This window comes from Aedes albopictus, chromosome 2, assembly GCF_035046485.1.
Source record: "Aedes albopictus strain Foshan chromosome 2, AalbF5, whole genome shotgun sequence".
Lineage (NCBI taxonomy): Eukaryota > Metazoa > Arthropoda > Insecta > Diptera > Culicidae > Aedes > Aedes albopictus.
The window spans coordinates 475,034,896-475,058,835 of NC_085137.1; the positions used below are offsets into that span (position 1 = coordinate 475,034,896).

General features: G+C 36.7%; 1 protein-coding gene across 6 annotated transcripts in view; it reads left to right on the forward strand.

Annotated features, from left to right (window-relative positions):
- LOC109418028 (kazrin) overlaps positions 1–23,940 on the forward strand; it is a 364,304-nt gene that overhangs the window by 264,791 nt on the left and 75,573 nt on the right. For all 6 annotated transcript variants that reach the window (XM_029870756.2, XM_029870759.2, XM_029870758.2 and 3 more), the window contains exon 14: positions 23,758–23,869. In XM_029870756.2, the coding sequence (XP_029726616.1) occupies positions 23,758–23,869 (112 nt within the window). The remainder of the gene's footprint in view (positions 1–23,757; positions 23,870–23,940) is intronic.

Consider the following 23,940-nt stretch of genomic DNA (forward strand, 5'->3'; position numbering starts at 1 on the left):
GATTTTTGTTTTTTTTTTTCCTAAAAAATTCCTGGAATGTTTTCTCAGAAAGAAGATTCTCGCAGAAATTCTTAAAATAATTTAAGCAAGAATTTCTCTAAAGAATCTTCTTAGTACCCTTCATAATGCATCGCTGTCCAGTGTCCATGTATTTCTTTGAAAATTTCTCTAGAGCATTCTCCAAATGTTCCTCCAGAATATTTCTGAGGGATTTTCTCCAGACATATATTGTCAAAAAATGTTGCCAAGAGTTTGCTTTGGCATTTCTCCGGAACATCTTCTAGGAATTTTTCCAGGAATTCCTCCAAACGTTTCTTCAAAAGATGCAATTCCAGAAGAAATTTATTCACTAAGTTTCGGAGATTCTTTAAGTAGTTCCTCCAGGGGTTTCCATTTGAAATTGTTCCAGCAGCTTTTGCAGAAATTATTGCATGACTTAATCCAGCGGTTCTTTCATGTATTACTCCATTTATTTAGGGATTCTCTCGGGCATTGATTTGTAAACTCCTCTGGAAAATTCTCGATAAATTTCCTGGAGAAACCTCCAGGGATTTTTTTTTAATAGTTCTTTCGGAATTTCTCCAGGCGTTGCTCTGGATTTATTCAGACCTTATTTCAGGGATCCTTCCAAATTTTTTTTCAAAGATTCTCTCAACAGTTCCTGCGGAAATCACTCTATAATCTATACCTTAGTAATTTGTATCGGAATTTTTCATGAAATTGTTCTATGAATACCTGCAGAGGGCTTTTCAGTTTTTTTTTCCATTTATTGTTTCAAAAATTCTTTCAAAAAATCACTTTTTAATCTTCGATGATTCAACTAAGAATTCCTCCAGGATATTTTGTTACAGTAGGATTTCCTGCATAAAACTATTCCAAAAGTAGTTTAGGGATTGCTGCATACAAATCTCATCAGCAATTATATCATTTTTTGTCGTCGAATTTCTTCAGATGTATCTCAACGAGTTTCAAGGATTTCTTCAGAAATTTATCAAAAAATCACTCAGAAATTCATTCAAGAATTCCACCAGTACCCTTGCCTGCGATTTGTGCATGGATTTTTTTTTTCAGAAATACCTCCACAAATTACGATTTCCTTTAGAAGTCTCTCATGTTTTTTTTTCCTGAGAATTAAGAGGCTATTTTCAGGTGCTTATTCGGGAGTTCTATTCTCCTACGTATCTTCGAGAGTCTTTAATTCCTTACCGAATTCTTCAGTTGTGTTTGTGCTATTTTAGGAATGACTTCTGAAAAATCCTTGGATGAAAATCTGAACAAATTCAACAGAAACCTCGAAAAACATCCCAGGAAATATTTCCGGTGAAACTGCAGGAGCAATTTCTAAAAAAAAAATCTATCAGGAATTTCCGTAGGAATCACTGCAGGAATTATCAAAGAGTTCTCGGAAAGCCGTGGGAAGAATTTCCGAATTAATTTATTTCCGAATCCCTGTATAATTTGGAAATAAATATATTGAAGAATATCTAAAAAAACTCCATGGGAGAACTTTTAAAGAAATACGTTGTTGAAATTTAAAAAAAAAAATCTTAATATTCTTAAACAGTCTTTGAAGATGAATCATCTCATCATATAAATTTTAGAAGAAATCCCAGCAGAAATTTCTGAAAGAATTTGACTGAAGCTTTAGACAAATAACTGAAGAAATTTTTGAAGTAATCATAGAAGCAATTTCATAAAAACTTGATGCAGAAATACCTGGCGAAACCCTTGGTGGAATTCCTAGAAAAAAATGACAAATTTATAGGGAAATTTCAACGCATTGATTCCTAGAAAAAAATCCGTAGAAGTTCCTAGGAAATATTTTTAATAAGTTTCTTAGGGAATCCTTGTAAAAATTATTGGAGTTATCCTTAAGGGTGATACACAAATTATGTCACGCAAAAATCGACCTTTTTCCATGGTGCGATTCCAGAACAAATTTTTCTCTTCCTGAAGAAATATTTAAACAAATTTCTAAACGAATCTCTGGAAAATTTTCTGAAGAAACCACTGCAAGAATTTATATAAATTCTTCTGAATAAATCCCTGGAGCAATTTCCTATAATTTTTTTTTTTTTTTTTGAACAAATCCCTACAAGAATTTCCAGAATTATGCCTGGTGGAGTTTCAGAAGGAACCTTTTTGAAATCTGTCTGAAAGAAGCCCTGGAGAAGTTTCTTGAACAACTACTGCAAGAATTTCTAAAAAATGGACGATGAAGGAATTTTTAAAAGAAACCATGTTACGTTTTACGACGGAATTCATGAAGCTATTTCTGAAGGAATCGAAGGAGTAATTTTGGAAGAAAGCCATAGAAGACTTTCTTGGAATCCATGGACAAAAGGATTGGAGGAATCTCATCAGGAATTTTTCAATGTATCTCGAGGTAATTTCTAAAAGAATCCCCGGACGACTGGCCAGAGTGACAGCTAACGGTCAACGACAAACTTAACTCACTTCAAAAGAGCAGTGCACCTGGGACTTTGGGAACCTGTCAGACAATGATTCGGTAAGCAAATATAAGGCGTGGATGGTCACAAAAGAGTGCTCTCAACGGACTGGACTACCAGGAAGCTTACGTTCTGGTAGTTTGGATTAACACGGCTCTTCGAACGTTACTGTCTGCTGCAGTCCAGCGGAAATTACAATCGCCATGATTTGGAAGACTTCTGAAAACTCAAATAGGCACCGCGGAGCTGGAATGAGTGGTTCCATTGGTTTACGGTGAAGGTTGGTTTCCAGCGCTCGAAATACGATTTAACCCTTTGGAGACGGCATTCTCATCTTTCCGGATGCTATCTCGCTTGTCTAGAATACGTTTGTAATGATTCTCGGCTGGGCTAATGTGACCCATCCGTCTCCAAAGGGTTAAACAACATCAAAGAAAAAGGCTCAACTCTATGCTGTCCTCTTGTTTTGTCATCAAACTTGTTGGAAGAACTAAAATGAATGAAGGGCATATTGCCTGCAGAATTCGATATGGTTGACCTTCAGGAGCCAAAGTATTTTCTGGGCTTGTGGATTCAGTTGTGCATCAATAAAACTAAATATGGATGGTTCCCATTCATTAATTATTGCCTCGCGTATCTTATGCTGACATCTCGAGGGTAGATATGATTGTTTTCCTAGGGACGGACATGGATATGAATCAACTGTTCTTTGATGAAAACATGTACGCTGTTAAAAATCTTATCTGCAGAGCAACGAGTACGATTGATGCTTCGAATTTCGGGCAGGTGTTTCAACAACTTTTATACGGATATAAGGCAATATCCAGAAGTTTGGTCTCCTTCATTTGAACAGTTGATTGACCCCCACCCTTGGTACTTGCAGTTTTGAACTGAAATAAAAGTTCTCCCTTCCTTCTTTACAACCGTTTTTAAACTTTCTGTTAAGAAAACAATGATTGTGTATCCTCCCTATTCATTTTATTCGTTGCTACCACCAATGCTGAATTCGATAGATATTCGAGAGCATTTTTGTGTGTCCTAACATTATTACCATATTTCAATGAAGTTCAACTCCTGCGGACAGGTCAAACGCAAAATTGAAGATGCATGTCCGTCAAACAAAGATCGAAAAGAAATCAATAGGATGTAATTTATTAGTTCTTTCGTTAGAAATGTAACAATTTCAGCAACACTGTGCAACAAGCACTGATAAATGTAGAAAATATTAATCTTTTTAATCATTATTAATCTATTTACGGCCAGCGATATATTTTGAAATCAGATGCCCCGAACAGCAAATTTGTTGAGCGGGCCAGGGACTCCAGATAGGACGTAATTTGAAATGTTGTGCTTTGATAGGTGTTGCGTTAGACATGGGTCACTCACTCGCGAGTCGACCCTAAGAACCGATTCGCGAAACCGATTTCACCTTCTATAAAATTTTCACACTTGTTCGCTACCTAGCGAATTCTATCATATCTATCATTTCATTATCCACTTTGATCTCTACTCCCTTATACTTATGAGTAGAAAGAGACCGATATAGCCACAAAATCATCAAGTTAGAAACCGATGGAGTGAGCCATGATTCTTTTCAAAAGAGTTACGACTCACTGATGGTCATTACAATTCCAAACAAGTTGCCGAAAGGAGTTAGTTTGACTGTGAAGTTGATGATGAATAGACGTAGAACATCGAAATTTTTGGCAATATTTTTTTTTTTTTCATTGTGAGGCCGGCTGGGGTCTCCAGTAAGCCTAGCGGTTAGGGCTGTGGATCGCCACTCCGGAGACGGCGTGTTCGATTCCCGTTCCAGTCGGGAAAATTTTCTTGATTCCCTGGACTTAGCGGTATCATTGGGGTGGGGCTAATCTCAAAAAACCTCTCTGATACATGATTTCCTAAGTGGAAAGTTATCTACTAGTCAAAAGAAGCGAGCTGTACAAAAATGAGCGATTTTGGTTGATATTTAGTGGTGGCGCAAAGGGTTCAAGTGAAATTTTTGCTAGAACTAACTTTCAAAAAACATTTCAAATTTAATTTTCAAACATAATTTTTCTTGACTAAATCGGTGATTCTGAAATTTGTGCTCAAAATTGCGATATCTCCACTGGTTTCCGAGATATTTGAAAAAAAAATGTCATAGGGTATGTGTACCATTCCTTGGCCTGATTTGCAAGCCGTCTTGACAATTTTGACCATAACTCATGAATTATTAGCATTAGAAATAATGTGTTGACCCTATTACACACTCTAGGCAATGCATATTTCTCCAATTGGAAGTAAACTTACGTAAATATTCAAGAATTAACTTAATTAAGCTGAAAAGATTCGATGCAATGGTATGCAACGTTGGTCTATGGTACAAATATTGGCCTATTAGTGGATACAACGTTGGCCTATTGCTTTCCATGCACTAAAACCACTTATTATCTTATTTTTTCAATATTTCTGCTGAAGTATTATCTCTGTTTGTTCACCAATCTTACTTTTAAATTACATTTTCGGAGCCAAATTTTCAAAAAACTATAAATAAATCACTTTAACTAAAGTTCTTTCTTAATCTAGTAACGAAAACAATGTAACCCTATTATTGTGTTATATTTTTACAGTCACCGTAAACACAATCTTTCTTCCTGTTCGTTCTTTCTGGTTCTTACGCAAGAAATGTTGTTGACGCCTTTTTATCGTTGTTTTTGACGTCACTTTACTGATGGGCCAAGATTTGGGTACATAGTGAAAAAAATGTCCTCAATATTCGGCCCACATTCAATTTGTAAAATAGTTATTATTCGTTGAAAACAAATACACAAGTTCAAAATAGCGTCTTTAACCGTCGCATCAAATGTTCAGTTATTGAAAAGTCAATTCGAAATGTTCCAGAATCATGCCATTTATGATCATGTGTATAGACTACCCACTAAGCCGAAGAATCATGGCGTCTACAAAAGTTAAACAAAGTGACATTTTCATTCAATTTTAATGCTCCAAAGTGCTAAAATTGAAACGAAATGTTACAGTTGTTTGGCGCATAGCTTTTCCGATATCCAGTTATGCGTGTTTGTTTGAGTTTTTGGTTTACATTGAGGTAGGCCGAACGAGGGGGCTATGCCAACGAAGCATCCCGATACCCTATTTTGGGTAAATATCAACGAAAACCGCTCATTTTTGTACAGCCCACTTATTTCGACTAGTAGATCACTTTCCACTTATCGGAGAGATTTTTTGAAATTAGCCCCACCCTAGTGTATCATTGTGCTTGCCTTACATTGAACGAGTTCATGCAATGGCAGGCAATGAATCAGTTTTCCCATCTCTAGTTAACAGTCATTACCGTAGGTAGTACCGTCGCGCTCGAGTTGCGTAGTATGCCTAGCACAAATTGAAACCATTTTTGAGTTGAGGATGGAGTTTTCGATAAATTTGATCAGGACATCAAGAGCTATCCGATAATTATCAACTAGGTGGACTATTGAGTCCCAGAAATCAAAATTTGATGAACACTTGATTCAAGGTTTGTCAGTACAGAGGCGCAGGTGACTGTCAAAAATTCTATACTTCGCGAATTAGACTACATAAAAAAATCGTATTAGGCAAAGTTGATAAGGAAATGTAGAGCTTTGCGATAATGAACTAGTTTACGTTTTCCGCAAGGTGGCGCTAGTGATTCTTAACGATTTTAAACTTCTGCATCTCAATAATCCGACTACTACAAACATTACGTCTTCGGCAAAGTTGATCAGGGCATTAAGAGCTATCTAATAATGAAATATTTAGTTCTAGGATCATCGGTTTGGTGCCGCTAGTGACCCTTAGAAAATCTAAACTTCTGTATCTCGTAAATTAGACTACAAAAAATCGACTCCGGTAAGTGGATCAGGGTATCTAGAACTATCCGATAATAATCTCGTCGATTCGAAAGTTATTCGCTGAGTGATTAAAGATTCTAAACTGCTGTATCTCGAGAATGAATTCACAAAGAAAAAAAAGTAGTTGACAAAGTGGATGAGGGCATAAAGAGCTATCCGATCATAAACTAGTTGACCTGCTGGGTCTATCTGCTAAGTGGCACTAGTAAACCTTGGAAAATCTAAGCTTCTGTATCTCGAGAATCAGAAAACAAAGAAGCGTTTCATCTTCGGTAAAATTAATAAGGACAGCAACAGTTGCAGGGGGTGGCCAAAATGTTTGGGATAGGCAACATTTTCGAACTGTCATACCTTGGAAACCAGTGAACCGAATTAGATAAATCTTTGAACGTTTATCAGCAATATAGGAATGTTTCACAAGTCTTTAAAACATAAGTACTTTTTGAATGTTTAAAAAAGTTATAATGGTTTAACACTTTTTAGAACTTTCTTGAAAAAATATACTTTTTTAAAATCACTTCCGTTAAACTTTAGTTTTGATATCCAAAGATTATCTACTTCTGTTCTCAAGATATCTAGATTAAGATATATTAGAGCCTATTTGGATTAAGGTAAGAACTCAGTAATTTTTGCGCGGTTTTGTAAATTTGACTTATTATCCTCTGTATGGGTGAATATGTCGAACCGGTATAACTTTATTCGTCGTGTAAAAATATAACATTTTATAAAGTCGTATTAAGTATCAATATATTGTATATTTGATGAAAATTTTCAATAGATATTTTGATTTTGATATTGTGAAAACTTTTCAAAATTAATTTGGCTCCGTTATGCCTGATGGTTCATTTCATTTTTTTCATTTATTTAGTACTACATCAAATTCAAGATAAAACTGAATCAACAATATTTCTCCATAATACACGGTTCGTGGCTGCCGCTCTCCATCCTCGGTCGCGCCCGATGCTCGCCAAGTCACGCTCCACCTGGTCCGCCCATCGTGCTCTCTGCGCTCCACGCCTTCTTGTGCCAACCGGGTCAGTTGCACCAGCTTTGCAGGGTTGTTGTCCGGCATTCTTGCAACATGCCTTGCCCACCGTATCCTTCCGGCTTTGGCCACCTTCTGGATGCTGGGTTCGCCGTAAAATGCAACAAGCTCGTGGTTCATTCTTCTCCGCCACACACCGTTCTCCAGCACACCACCGAAGATCGTCCTTAGCACGCGTCGCTCGAAAACTCCGAGTGCTTGCAGGTCCTCCTCGAGCATGGTCCATGTCTCGTGCCGGTAGAAGATTACCGGTCTTATTAGCGTTTTGTACATGGCGCATTTGGTGTGTGGGTGAATCTTTTTCGACCGCAGTTTCTTCTGGAGCCCGTAGTAGGCCCGACTTCCGCTGATGATGCGCCTCCGAATTTCACGGCTCACGTTGTTGTCAGCCGTCAGTAAGGATCCGAGGTAGATGAATTCCTCCACCACCTCGAAAGTATCCCCGTCTATCGTAACATTACTACCCAGACGGATCCGGTCGTTTTCGGTTCCGCCTACCAGCATGTACTTTGTTTTTGAGGCATTCACCACCAGTCCGACCTTTGCTGCTTCGCGTTTCAGGTGGGTGTACAGCTCTGCCACCGTTCCAAATGTTCTGGCAATAATATACATTTTACTATTACTTTAGAGCTTTTAGTAGAACTTGTTACTTCAGACTCTAGTTTAATTTAAAAACATTTCACTAATACTTCACTTTTGCAAAAGAAAATAAAAAATGAATAACTCTTTTAAAGAAAAACTAGAAAGGACGAGCAAATTCCTTTTAATTCTACTACTGTGCTTATCTTCGGACAGATAGGCCTATTTCGTCTGTGACTTACAGACTTCTTCAGTGTCAAGTGCTCGACTGTCGAGCACTTGACACTGAAGAAGTCTGTAAGTCACAGACGAAATAGGCCTATCTGTCCGAAGATAAGCACAGTAGTAGAATTAAAAGGAATTTGCTCGTCCTTTCTAGTTTTTCTTTAAAAGAGTTATTCATTTTTTATTTTCTTTTGCAAAAGTGAAGTATTAGTGAAATGTTTTTAAATTAAACTAGAGTCTGAAGGAATAATATCCATGTCGTCCGCAAAGCACACAAATTGTCCGGATTTTGTGAAAATCGTTCCCCGGCTGTTGAGCCCGGCTCGTCGCATCACACCTTCCAGAGCGATGTTGAAGAGTAGGCATGAGAGTCCATCACCTTGTCGCAGTCCCCGGTGAGATTGGAATGAACTAGATAGTTCACCCGAAGCCCTTACGCAGTTTTGCACACCGTCCATCGTTGCTTTAATCAGTCTAGTCAGCTTCCCAGGAAAGCCGTTTTCGTCCATGATTCTCCATAGCTCTGCGTGGTCGATACTGTCGTATGCCGCTTTGAAGTCGATGAACAGGTGATGCGTTGGGACCTGGTATTTACGGCATTTCTGGAGGATCTGCCGTACGGTAAAGATCTGGTCCGTTGTCGACTGGCCGTCGATGAAGCCGGCTTGATAACTTCCCACGAACTCGTTTGTTTTAGGTGACATACGACGGAAGATGATCTGGGATAGCACTTTGTAGGCAGCATTCAAAATAGTGATCGCCCTGAAGTTCTCACATTCCAAATGGTCGCCTTCCTTTTGAATGGGGCAGATTACCCCTTCTTTCCACTCCTCCGGTAGCTGTTCGGTTTCCCAGATCCTGACTATCAGCCGATGCAGACAGGTGGCCAACTTTTCTGGGCCCATCTTGATGCGTTCAGCTGCGATACCATCCTTACCAGCTGCTTTGTTGGTTTTGAGCTGGTGAATGGCATCCTTAACTTCCCTCAGCGTGAGAGTTGGTTCATTTCCGTCCTCCGCTGCACTGGCGTCGTCGTTTGCCTGATGGTTCATGAGCGATTAAAAATATATGACAGTTTCAAAACTAGTTGCCTAAAAATAGTATTTTGCGGGAACGGTTCTAGCTTTGCGAAAGAATAACAATTAACATCAAATTCGTATTAACCTTCACATACCCGCCCTACGACAACTCGTTTTGAAAATGCTGGCATTTCCTCAACTTTCATCCGATTTTTTTGAAGTCGCCCTCAATCGATCATAAATTGGTGCAAGTTTATTACACTCAAGTGGACATGTAGTATCCGGAACCATTCCGGAGACATTCCGATCAGGGGGTGGGCGAGGGGTTTGTTTTGCCATATGGCTAAAAGTGATTATTTCGTGTGCTATTGTGTTTGAGAGGCCCCCGCGGAACTTGTTTCAGGTATTCTGGAGCGGCCATATCAGTTGCTACATACTTCAGTCAATTGTTTCTGCCCCATTCTCTTTTCCATGAAGTTTGATACGTCGCACGGCATGATTTGATTGCAAACCTGATATGTCTCCGATGTCACTCCCGTGGAACTTATACTAGATATATGTTCCGGGGTGGCCATATTAGTTGATACAGACTTCAGGCTATTGTTTCTGACTCAGTCATGCGAAATCATGAAGATTGATATGTCGCACGACATGTTTTGGATGAAAACCCCAAGTTTTCCCCAATGAGGCCCCAATGAGGCCCCCGCGGAACCTGTCACGGTGATCCAGATGGGTCAACTAATTCGAATCTGATTATCGCAGTTGTGATTTGTTGTTCACAATGGAAATTCAGCTGAAAATTAATGGTTCAAACACAATAACACACGAAATAATCATTTTTAGCCTTTTCGGCACCCTCCCTGACCCCAGTACAATCCGGAATATCTCCGAAATGGTTCCGGATATTGCATGGCCACTTGGGTCTAATAAACTTGCAGCAATTTATGATCGATTGAGGGCGACTTCAAAAAAATTGGATGATAATTGACGAAATGCCAGCGTTTTGAAAATGAGATGTTGGGGGTCGGGTATGTGAAGGTTAATGATGCACATATAATACGTTGACAAACAGTCAAAATTTGAGATTTTTGATGCACTGTTCAAAAAGTTACGGCTTGTTGAACTTTTTTTGAACAATTTCATCAATCTGGACCACTCTAATTATCAGGAAGATTAGAAAGACGGCCTTATAATAAGGAACAATTTTTTAGAAGAATATCGCTCGGGCCAGCTGAAGGCATATTGCCATGTAAATCTCAATCGTAAACGATTGGGTATTGTAACGCCTTTCTGTTACATTTAAAAATGTATCAACTATTCATTATTATGGGCGAAGATTAAAACCTCCATCATTCCTTGGTGAAATGAATAACTCAGCAAACTTTTGAATAAAATAATAAATTTGTGTTAGCAATAGATCATACAGTTCGTTCCTCAGTTCATGTACTCAGCTGACTATTTGTAAAGTATAGCTCCGTGAGTAAGGATAATCCAGAACAGACATGATTGGATATGGTTTCCAATTCAAATTTATTCACATCGTAGTTCAGTTTGAAGTAACTGACGATGGTGATTCCAAACAAATGCAGTTCTCTATGCACACTAGAACAGAGATTTCAAAGATACCCATTTACATCCATAGATTATGAAAAGTTGGTGCATACTTGATGACATTGAATTGTTCAGTCTTGATTTTACATACGAAGCTAGGAAAATCTCAAGGATTATGTTATATTGTGATAATCGTTTTTAACATGTATCCCTTCCCATATCCCAATTGGATCGAATACAATGCTCTTGCCAACGTTCGAAAGCATTTTAGTTTCAATTCGATATCCACTCATCGGATTGAACTCAGTCTAGCTTTCAACAAATTTCCCATGGATGCCTATTTGCAGATACCGATGCAAGCAAAGCAGAAAGAAGCAACATAAATCAAGTGGCTAATGGGATACAATATGATATAATTGCTTTAAATTTCAGCATAATCAAATAATGGTAGGAATGTTCTATGCCAATTGAGGGTGATGAACGTTAATTGACCCCTTTCAAACTCGTGATACTGTTACGATAATCCTCTAGGAAAGAAATAAAAAACACCAATTCTAGTTGCTTGCTTTGGATTGTTGGTTCAAAGTTCTAATTTGATTTCAACTTCTGCCTTCTTTTCAAATCTGATGTGGCGTCCCAACTGCGGCTGAGCCTGCTACACGGTTTAGTACCCTTTGGGCACTTTCAGAGTTATTAACTAAAAGTATTCTTTTGCAAATCTGCCTGCATTCATAAATTGTATGTAAGGCAAAAACAGAAACTTCTACGACTTGGGAAAGTCCTAGATTGAAACCAGACCTTCCTGAGCTATAAAGCTTCTAACTCATCCTAAATTTGTTAAATTTTATGATAGACGTTTCACACGTCATTGAATCATAGCCAGCAAAAAAGGTAGATTTTTTTCATCACCCCACCCACAAAACCTCTCCAAACGAAACACAATTAACTTCTCAGGTGAACTCCCTATCCATGTTGGCAAACAACGTCCTCCAAAAGTACCACAATCCCTACCGCAAAACTGACAAGGCAGAGCACACCGCTTCTCTACCCCTTGGCATTCGTAACGATGATGAACATCTCGTCGTCAGAATCTCTAGATCTAGATGACATCAACCGACAGCAGCGGCAACAACGACGGCGGCGGCGGCGATGACGACGGTGATGATAACGACAGCCAGCGATGGTGATTATGAGGGTGAGAAAAACGGCACCCAGCATAGTTACGATGACGACGGTCACAGGTCAAACTCACCAGGAATAGACCACCGAAAATCCGCCGAAGGGTAGCAACGGTGAAAAATCGAAAAAGCACAAAGTACTTGCCGCCATCGTCCGTCGTCGCAACGCTCAAAGTTTATCGACATCAAATTTTCAGCTCGGTAAATGAATTTGCTTCTGAGTTTGGCGGTGCCGCGTCGCGGATGGTTGGCTCGGTGTGGCTTTTAGTCTTTAGTCCTTGCCTTTCACAAGTCCTGGCGAGTCAGTCAGTCAGTCACTCAGTCAACCATCGCCGTCGCATCGCAGAGAAGATGGTCTTTTGTCCTTACATCAAATAGTTGAACGGAATCGTTTCAGATAATGGAATTTGCGAAACCGATCGATAGAAAGGAAGAATTTTTAAAATTACTTTTACTTTTTGATGGTATAGCATAAGTGGGTGGCTAAAGTAATTGCAAATTGATTTGAACGACTCAAATTGAATTAACTTGATCAAGTTTGTAGAACACTCGATCGAAAAATTTCAATCGATTCGGATAAACATAAAACTCCTTTTAACTACTTGGGAATATAGAAAACTACAGAACTCAGAACACTCAGAAATAGTCACAATTCTATTTCAGAAATATCTTAAGTTAAATTACAAATTTTCTTAATCAATTTTCTCAGTTTACTCTTTAAAACTGAATTTCCACAATAACCATGCTTCAACACAACAGCTTATTCAAGAATCCAACTGGCTGCATCCTCCTACCGACCAAACATCAAAAATTCTTTTATAAATGTAATCCCGTCCGTTTGGTAGACGTACTAACAGTACAAAACAGCGAATCCACCACGATTAAAAAAAACATCCAAGATGAAAGGGAAAACGGCGGCCGGGTAACTGAGAAGGTTGAAGACCAAAACGATTCAATTTGGGCTGTTTCGAGGGCGGCTTCGAGGGCTCTCGAGGCAAGGCCAAGTGTGGGTCTGGGCATGCTTGAGTGTAGTGTGTAGATGAGCTATATACCCGTTCGTTCGTTGATGAGATGGTGGTTGAAAGGCAGGGAAGGAGAACTCAAGAGGTTAATCATGGTGTAATGTAAGCAAACAATGTTGGGCATTTTGTATGAAATTGAGGTATGATCTTAAAATTTCATAATCGTAAAATCGTAAATTCGTAAAATGCTACCAAAACATAATTACTTCAAATTTTACTTGAGCAATTTTATCCAGAACTTCCCACAGGTTCACCAACAAATGTGTCCAAGAATCTCTGTTTAGAAATTTTCTGAAATTCCTACGAGTTTCATTACAGGAATTTCTTCGAGAATATTTTCAGGAATTAGTTAAAGGGTTACAGAAGCGTTTATGTTCCAATTCCTTCGAAAATTTTACCAACATTTTCCAAGGATTTTTCTTGAAATTTTTTCCAATAAAACCTCTTGGAATGGCTAAAAGAAGAACATCTATATAAAAACCTCCAATGTTCTCTGAAACAGTTGCTCAGCACATATTGCCCGGAATTTATCAAAAATAATTGAATGCTCCTCCGAGGGTTTCTTTAGAAATTCCTCAGAGGATTTCTCCAGGAAGCCTGAGAAAAATCTGTAAGGATTGCCTCAAAGTTCAATTTCCCGGTGTCCAAAAAAAGCTGCTTATAATTGTCCCAGAATTCCCACGAGTTGCTTTAGGAAATATTTTCAGGAAATTTTCCAAAGGTTACACCAGCAATTTCTCCATTTCTTTTTGAATTGTTTTCCAAAAATTCGTTCTAGGATTTTCCTATATTTTCATTCCAACATTTCTCCAGGAATGCCTAAGAGACTATATTCAGAAAATTCTTCAAAGTTTGCTCAAAGAGTTGCTCAGAACATATTGCTAGGAATTTATCAAAACTTATTGAGTGTTCCTCCGAGATTTTCTTCAAAAACTCCTCAAAAGATTTCTCCGGGACGTCTGAAAAAATCTCTAAAATTTTCTTTAAAAATTAGAGTTTTTTTGTTTTTTTTTTTAATATTTTGGCGATTTTATCCAGAACTTCCCACAGAGTTGCTTAGAATTTTCTTGGAATTGCTCGTAGAAATAGAGCTCTTTTCAGGATTTTTTTTGATAATATTTGTAGAAATTTCTTCAAAAATTACTTGAGCTTTTTTTCTCTTATTTCTTCAGCTTACTTCCAAATTATATATTTTTTCGAAAATTTCTCCAGAAATTTCTCTAAGGATGTTTTTTAGAATTTCATTCTAACATTCCTTTTGGAATCCCTAAAAGAGCATCTTCATTCTTTTCGCTTGCCAAGAATTTATACTGCATAACTGAATACTCCTCAGAGGATTTCTCCGTAAGTCTGAACAAAATCCTCTAAGGATTGCTTCAAAGTATTTTTTATTTTCAAATAAGTGTAATCAGTTTTGTACCCCGTAGTTACAGGGCGGATTTAAAAAGTACAAAACTGATAACACTGATTCAAAGTGGATATTATACTTAGAGGGTTCGAAAAATCGGAACAAGATATTTGTTTTTAGTATTTTGGCAATTTCATCCAGAAGTTCTCACAGGTTCATCCACAGATATGTCTGAGGATTCCTGCTTAGAATTTTCCTGGTATTTCCACTAGTTTCTTTCCAAAGAAACTTTGTGAATATTTCCAGGAATTAATTCAAAGGTTACTGAATCATTTATTCTACAATATCTTCAGAAATTTCACCAAAAATTTCTCCAATTTTTTTTAAGAAAATACCTCTAGAAATTCTTTCAAGGATTTTTCAAGAACTTCATTCCAAAATTCCTCCAGGAATTCCCCAAATTTAAAAAAGCTTGCTCGAGGAGCTACTCAGAAGTCGTCTGGAATTCATCAAAACTAATTGATAATCCTCCGAAGATTTTTTCAGAAATTCCTCAGCAGATTTCTCCAGGACGTCTGAAAAAAAAACTACAGGGATATCTCAAATATCTATTCTTTTTTTTTAATTATTTTAGCAATTTCATCAAAAATGTCCCACAGATTCATCTGCAGATGTGTCCAAGAATTCCTGCTTAGAAAGATCCTGGAATTACTATGAGTTTTTTTCCGAACATTTCTTCAAGAATTTTCAAAAAATTCTTCATGAATTGCTGGATTATTTCTTTTTCATTTTATCAGATAATTCACCAACAATTTTTTCATTTTTTTTCCAAACATTCGTCTAAGGATTTTTCTAGAAATTCATTCTAGCATTCCTCTTGGAATGCTTGAGGAAACATCTTCAGGAAGTTCTCTAAAGTTTGCTCAAGGAGTTTCTCAGAATATTTCGCCAGAAATTTATCAAAAATAATTATGTGTTCCACAGAGAACTTATTTAGAAATTCCACAGAGGATTTCTCCAGGACGCCCTAAAAGATTTCTCTGAGGATTTTTGTTTTGTAAATAAAGGGCGAACACGATAATATTGCCACATAGAAAATATTGTATAACTTTTGATTGCGTTCGTCAAAATAGCTAATTTTTTGACCATGAATAGTATATTATGTGTAGCTAATACCATAAAATTTTCATTAAAATCGGTTGAGTATTGGCGCATATATTGTCGATATCATAAAATGAGATTTTAGAAAATTTGTGCACCCATTTCAAGAAATTACTTAGGCTATAACTTTTTTGTTACCTTATCAAAACGTTTGAAAATTTCACTCGATATTCATAACATAGTATCAATTAAGTGGTAAAAATTTGATTGAAATCGGTTCAGTACTTTTTCCAGTAAATAACCAAAGCTCAAATCGCTTCAAGGTAAATTTTAGGTACTTTTTGGCCATTTTTAGTTCCGCGTGTACTATTTTGACTGTAGAACTGGTAACACTGTCCCGATTTTTATAAAACTTTGACAGTGTAAAATTGTTGTGTTAAACTGTTTACAGTAAAAATTTCAGCCATTTTTGTTGAGTACTTTCAAAGAAAGAGCAGTTTGAATTTCACTATACCAAAAACCACATCTGCTTATTGTGACATGGTGCGACATATATGGCTATAACTTTTTAACGGTATGATCAAATTGAATGAAATTTTGACAAACTACTTCTACATACATACTTTACGTACATAAAAATTTTCATTAAAATCGGTTTAGTATTTTTGGCGCCAGCGTTGAAACGGCAAAAAAGAGATATTTTCCAAAATGTTTGTTTGCACAAGATTCTCAAGTGGCAATTTCCTTGTTTCAAAGATATCTCCGCCAATACTCAACCGATTTTAATGAAAATTTTATGGTATTAGCTACACATAATATACTATTCATGGTAAAAAAATAGCTATTTTGACGAACGCAATCAAAAGTTATACAATATTTTCTGTGTGGCAATATTATCGTGTTCGCCCTTCAAATTTAGCATATTTCATCTCAAACATTCCACAGATTCATCAACAGATGTTTCCGAGAATTCTGCTAAGGAATTTCCTGGAATTTCTACGAGTTTCTTTCCAGGATTTTTTTCGAAAATAATTTCAGAAATTACTTTGAAGTTTTCTTTTCTTTTTTTTTTCAAAAATTCCTCTAAACATTCGTCAAAGAATTTTTCTTGACCTTTATTCCAACATTTATCCTGGAATACTTCTTCAGAAATCGCGTTGAATCGGCTATTTCAGTCTTTATTTTCAAACGATTTATTTCATTCTACCCGACGTTTCGGCCATAGGTTTTGGCCTTTTTGGGCCTTGTCCTTGGCCCATGGCCGAAACGTCGGGTAGAACGCAATAACATCCAGTTCCAGTCGAAAAATTCCAAATCAAAGAATCTTTTTCAGAAAGTTTTCCTACGTTTTCTCAAAGATTTTCTCAGAGAAAACCGCCAAGAATCAATCAAATCAAAATAATTTAATATTTTCCCGAGGATTTGTTTGGAAGTTCTCCAGGGCGTCTGAAAAAAAATTCTAGAAAAGAAGCTTGAAAGTTGATGGTTTTTTTTAAATTACTTGACTAATTAAAGTGCCCAGACCGAAAAAGACCAAAATCACGTGATTACTTGAGCAATTTCATCCAGAACTTCCCACGGATTCATCTGCAGATGTGTCAAGAGTTCCTGAAAGTAGCACTTCTGTTTTGAGAATATTTTCAGAAATTACTTCAAAGGTTACTGAAGCATTTCTTCTCCAATGTCTTTGGAAATTTCACCAACAATTTCCACAAATTATTTTTATACATTGGTCCAGACATTTATCTGAGGATGTTTCTAGAACTTGGAATGTTTGGAGAACATCTTTAGAAAATTCTCCAAAGTTTGCTCAAACAGTTTCTCAGAACATATCACCAGGAATTTATCAGAGATACTGGATTTCTCCAGGGCGCCCGAAAAATAAATTTAAGGATTGCTTCAAAGTTTTTTTTTAATTCCTGATTTCTAATTTCATCGGAAATTTCATCAACAATGTCTCTATTTTTCCCGAAAATTCCTCCAGTATTTAGCTAAAGGATTTTTCTAGTACTTCTGAAAGCTTTCTCAGAATATGTCACATAGAATTTATCAAACTATTATATATTTCAACGTGCAGTTCTTGAACAACTCCTCAAATGATTTTATTTTTCAGAATATCTTGAAAAATTTTCACCAAGGATTGCTTCGAAGTTTTCGTCGAGAATTTATACAGAAAGTCCTCAGTGACTACTTTTTCCAGAGAATTTAAACAAAGCTTTTATCGAGATGTTTCAGAAATTCGTCAAAAATTTCCACTTTTCAAAGAGTCTACATTCGCATAAGCGGAAACTTTTTCGATGATTCTTCCACATTCTCAAAAAAATTTTTGAATATTTATCCAATGTTCACGAGAATTCTTAATTTTTTTTTTTCAAAAAAATGCTCTTTAAAGTATTTATCCCGAAACTTCTCCAAGGATTCTTTCAAACTCTCAAGAACTCACTGAATTTTTGTCCAATGGTTGCTCTAGTCATGTTTTTGAGATTTATTTCCAAGATTTCTTTTATTTTTGTATTTTTGAATACCCTCATTCTTCAAATATCTCTAAAAAATATCTTCATATATCTACGAGGAACTATTCAGAAATTCAAGGACAGATTCTTCTGAAAATTTTGCGGGCACTTTTCCATAATAATAAATAACTACATCCGATAATCCTCTCGGAAAACCCTTCGAACATTCATTTTAAAGCTTCTACAAATTTATCCGACGATTTCACTTAAAGTTCTCCGAAGATTTATCCAATATTTCTTCCGTATTTTCTTTACGGGTGTTGCCGAAAATTCGTCCTTAAATTACTTTAAAAGCTCCACCGAAGATTTTTGACCAAAATTTTGTTCGAGGATTCTTTTGAAAATTTTGCCGAGGGCGCTCCCAAAAATTTCTTCAAACAATTATCCAACGAATTTATTTATAAACTCCTTCGAGAAATTTTCTTGGATTCGTTCAAGAATTCAAGAGTTCTAGAAATTGTTCCTGCAAAAGTTTATCAAGAATGTCTCTAAAAAACTACAAAAATTCAAATATTTTTGCGAGGACTTCTCCAGAACTCCTTAAATTCCCCGAAGTATTCCACATGAAACTTGCCCAAGGAGTCGGCTGGAAATTCTTGTAAAAATTCCTTCAACAATTTCGCTTTTCTAGATTCGTACAGTTCATCTTCCAGAGAATTTCTTCGTGGACTTTTCCAGAATTCCTTAAAAAAACGCTGTTATTTTCCTAAGATTTTTCCAGGATCTCTCAGATGGATCTGCAGGAATATTTCCTTTTTTCCTTTTTTACATTTTAACTTTTTTTTTCTCTTTTTTTTACTTTTTACTATGTGGTTTTTTTTAAGATATTTGTAAAGGTTGTTCCGAGGTTTCAGTAATTTCTCGGAGAACTTCTCAAGGAATTCCTCAGAATATTCTTTCCGAATTTCTCCAGCAACTTCTGCTGGATATTATCGTCGAATTCCTCCACAAAATTCTTCTAAGAGCTCCTCCAAAAATTAATCTGTTGATTCGGATGATTTTTTAAAGTTGTCTTTAAGAACCCTTCCGAAGATTTCTGCAGGAGCACTATCTATGATATTTTTTTTTTGAATTGCCTGAGCATTTTAAATAATATCTTCCAGTGATTCAATTGTTATGTTTACAGTAAAAACTTAAAACAATTTCTATAAGGGCCTTAACGAAGGAATCAGGCAATATTTTTAGAAATACGTAAAGGAAATATCGGAAGAATCTCTTTGGAAATCTAACAACCAGTTCGTAGAAAAGGATTGCTGTAAAAATTCTGTTGAAAACCCAGAATAAAACCGAAAAGATTTGTGCAAAATTCCGAAAATAGGGTGTGGCACTATTCGGGCAGGGTGCTGTTTCGGTCACTTTCCTTCTTAAGCTCAGCCAATTGGTTATGGATTGTTGATCCAATCTCTATTATCTAAGAGGTTTCCGCTAAGAAAAGTTACGAGGATTTTTTAGAAATCCCCGGTGGTTCTTATAGAGGAACTCGTTAACATATTTTTGAAGAAATTCCTTACAAAATTGCTGGAGGATTTTCTGAATAAGACTGGCTAAATCCTTCCACATAGTTTTGGAGTACAGCATTGTGTTTATTTATTTTTCATACCTTCCGCACAGCATACATTACATCAGGTGGTTTGGAAAAAAAACTCTTCTTCTGGAGCATGATTGTTTAAAAATCACCCGAAAGAATTTTTCCAAAAGTTTCTAAAATAATCACTTGAAATTCCTTCACGTATTTCTCTCGGCCTTCTTTCGGGAATTGTACCTAAAATGATTGCTTAAGGTGTTCTTTTAGTAGTTTCTTCAGCTTCAGCAAAAACTATTCTTAGTATAGTTTCATAAAATTCTGTCAGGGCTCCTTCAAGTTTTTCCATTGGGAATTACTTTCGGAAAAAAAAATAGTAAAATGCATAATAAGGTTTTTTTTAAATTACATCTGCTACTTCTTAACGGATATGGAGGAATTTAAAAATATTATCATGGATGATTATTCTAAAAAAAAACGAAAAAAGGTTTTATGAAATATTTTGAAAGAAATTTTGAAAAATATTTGTGAGAATTTCGATAAAAACTCCTGATGAGTTTTTCATGCACCTCCTGGAGCAAATACTGAAAGACCTCTTAAAGAAATTCCTGCAGGAGATTCTGAAAGAATTCTTGTAGGAATTTCGGGGGGAATCCTCAAGGAAGGCGCTATTGGAAACAAGTTTTAAAGAAAGGTATGTTGAAATTCTTGTAAAAACAACATCTTACTGAATTCTTGATAAACTTCTTAAACAAATAGTTAAAAATTTCAGAAATAACCTCTGTTACAAATTCCTGAGAAACTCCAGGCTTTTTTTTTATTTATAACCCAACTGTTAGGGAATGTTAACTAGAAAAGGCCTTGGAAAAATTAGAACAGCTGGAGGAATAACTGGCAGAACTTCTCAAGGAATTCCCGGAGTAGCTTTTTGAGCATCTTCTGGAGAGAATCCTGAAGAATTTTCGAGAAAGGCTTGAAAAAAACTCCCGGAGAGCAGACCTAACAGAAGAGCCTTGGGACTTTCTGCAGAAACTTTTAGAGAAACTTCCTATAAAAAGCTGGACACAATCCATGGAAGAACTTCTTGAGGAACTTCTCGAGGTATCAGTAGGGTGGCTCCAGAGGCACGTTCTCCTCCGTTTGGGAAATTTGTGCCATCCAACTTCTCGAGGTACTTCTGGGATAAGGTCTTAAAAAATCACCAGAGGAATCCTTGAAGAATTCGTTCCAAGGATCCCGTGATGAGCACCTGAAAGATTTTTTGGGATTCCTTTTTCACTAATAACTGGAACACACAATAACTGGAAATAGACTCCTATTTAAATCCATGGATTGATTTCTGTGAAAAAATCCCTATTACAAACAGTAACTGATAAAATTTCAGAAACAAAATTGAAGAACTGTAGGAGGAGCTTCTGAACATCATATTTAAGAGGAATTGCTGAAGAAGCTCTATAACGAAATCCAATGGAAATCCTTGAGTTTCTACACCTAGAATAACTCCTGAAAGACTATTTGGAGGAACTACTCGAACAATTCGCGAAAAAACTCTTTGAGAGTCTCAGAGAACTTTTCGAGAAGCTCATGGAAAAAAATCTGCAGAAATTCGCCAGTGAAGTCTAGACCAATTTGGAAAACACCTAGAAGAACGGACTTGCTGAACAAATTCTTAGGGAAGCTTATGTAGTGAATCCGGGTACAATCTTTAGAAGAAACTTCCTTGTAAGAACTTCTTGAGATATTTCAGGATAAACTTAAAAGAATTCCAGAGAGAATACTTGAAGAATCCTTTCAAAGGATCCCTTGATATGACCCTGTAAGATTGATTTGATAATTTCTTTTCTCATTGCTGGAAAAATCCTGGATGAAATCCCATTAAAGCTTTGAATAAATTGCAGGAAAATTGTTTAAAACAAATTCTATGAAACATTTGATAAAATTTCTAAAATAAAGATGAAATTTTTTAAAGTGGATCAAAGAGGAGTCTCTAAGGAAGAACTTGAATGAAACCTTAAGGAAATTCTTGCGTGAAAATAAGGAAAAGTTTGATATTTTGTAAAAGTATGTGATATTTTATTTTTTCAAATACTCGTTATACCCCAGACAACCAGGAATCGCATAAGGATGCACGCTGTTCATCGTATAAAGTACTATTTTGAGTCACTATCGCATATATGTACGGCTGAGGGACAACTATCATCGCATATGATGTTATTTTTTTAACTTACTGCGATGTATCTGGTAAAATCATATAATAGTGCAAATTAACTGTCATAATGCATGACTACATCCTAGTAGACGATATTCCGATGTTTTGTTGCGACGAACTTTGCTTATTCGCAAAAGCGTTCAGTGAACTCGCAAAGTGTCAATTGAATTCGCATAATAGCGTACTGCGATGATTATACGACTTCGCTTGGTGCTTTTCTAATTATATCAGTTTAACTCGCATTGGTGTACAAACTGAATCGCATAAAAGTGAAAATAAGCTCGTTCAAATGTAGAATACAAACTCGCATAAGCTAGAATCGTTAACCTTGGCATATTGCGATGTGATACGTGATAATAATGAAAGAGGTGCTGAGGGAGTGCCAAAAAGCTAAAAGAAAGTGAAAAGTCATCATTATGGTTACAAAACAAGTTACAAAGTCATCATTTTTGTCTTGTTGACCTTATAATTAACAATGGGTGGTGCTAGCAAGAGAGGAGTAGTGGTAACTGTGCGGGAAATCATGCTACATCATTTTGATTTCCAAAGAGCCTGCCGAACACTGAGCTGAGTTAGAATGTCATGACATTTAATCAGTGTGTTTCATTAGTAGTGTTTGGTGCTATGTGTGAATTTTTTTTTATTTGTGAATTAAAAAAAAAATGCGGCTCGATAATCCAAAGGTTATTAGTTCGATACTTAGGTGACAAGATTGTTTTATTTCGAATATTGTTAAGTCACATCAGGTGCTATATTATGTCGCAATAGTGCATACCGTACATCGCATAAGATGTCGCTTAAAGTCATATAGCATCATTATTTTCCCGTCAATGCACGTATAGCGCCTCCACTTTTGTACACATAAGGCACTTTTACTGCATCTTATGCGATGTTACTTTACCGCATAAAAGTACGTATAACATGATTATAAACTTCATTATACGTGCAAATTGGTTCTCTGGCACGTCATACATAGTACAATATGAAATGTGTAAAATAACACTGATTAAATGAAAAAATACTACTTGTCATTACCAAAGTTATAACAATAACCCAACTAACAATGATGGCTGAATAACAACTTATACAGCCATTTTTTTCATAATCAAGCTTGAGAGCGATTTATTTATCTGCTATACAGCGAAAATGTTTGTTGGGAAGTTATATTCTAATAATAGGGGGTCAATATTGGTGAGCAAACGCCTTTTTCGCCTGTTTTTCGAAACATGTTATCAATAAATCTAAAAATGATATTCTGCCCACCGGGTAATCCATGTGATGACAAAACATACATTTTTTTTCTCAATGCTATCCACCATGTTTACAAAACATGTTATTCCCTTTCAATGCAAATCATGTTCATTCAGTTTCTGTACGCATTTTCCATTTCTAGGTACCAACATAGCACAGCATGAGTTTGATGATCAATTGATTCATCCAATTTACGCATCCGCTTACCTCCTGTACTTGGCTAATTCTCCTAACTCGCTCGCTCGCTCGTTCGTTCGTTGTCTCGTGCCTCCCTAATTCTCTATGCAAAAAAAAATCGCAAACAAGAAAAAGTTTCCCATAAATTCAATAACTTAACCTGCACAACCGCTCACTCTCGCCACGTGTCACGTGTTATTTTTCTCCATTTTTCTAGCATTTCCGCATTTCAATCCATTTCGTTCCGTTTCTCTAGTTTTTAATTTCCATACCTTTTTTCAATATATATTTTTTGATTGATGTACGTTTTTTTCCATGTCTGCTTTTTTCTCTCATTTCAAACGAATCAAAAAATATGTACAAACTCTTGCCCGCCCGACCGCCGATCTCCTCGCCCAACCAAACAAAAAAAACACCAACCAAAACTGAACACACATACGATAAACACGAATCGGCGTGGCAACGACGACGACAACGATGGCTTGGGATACTCCTTCCACCAAACCTTTCGGTATGTGTTTGTGGCGTGTGCTACCGACTGAAAAAACAACCTCGGATCAAACACTTTGATGTTACCCCACCAACAACAACAACAACGGTGTCACCAACTTGGGATTCATTTGATCCGCACTTGAATCACACAACCTAACCTAATTACCGACACAAACAACAACATCACAATACCTCACGAACAACAGAGCCACACTGGGCCAGGGGATACGAACCGGCGGCGGCACCGTGGTCCCCATCGCCAGCGGAATCGGAATGATGCCCATGTCCGGAGATCGACGCAATACCGGCAGCTTGCGGGTAAGTAGCTTCAATCGTCTCTTTCTCTTGTTAGTTTTTGTTTTCGGTAGCTTTGTAGTTGTTCTCCTTAC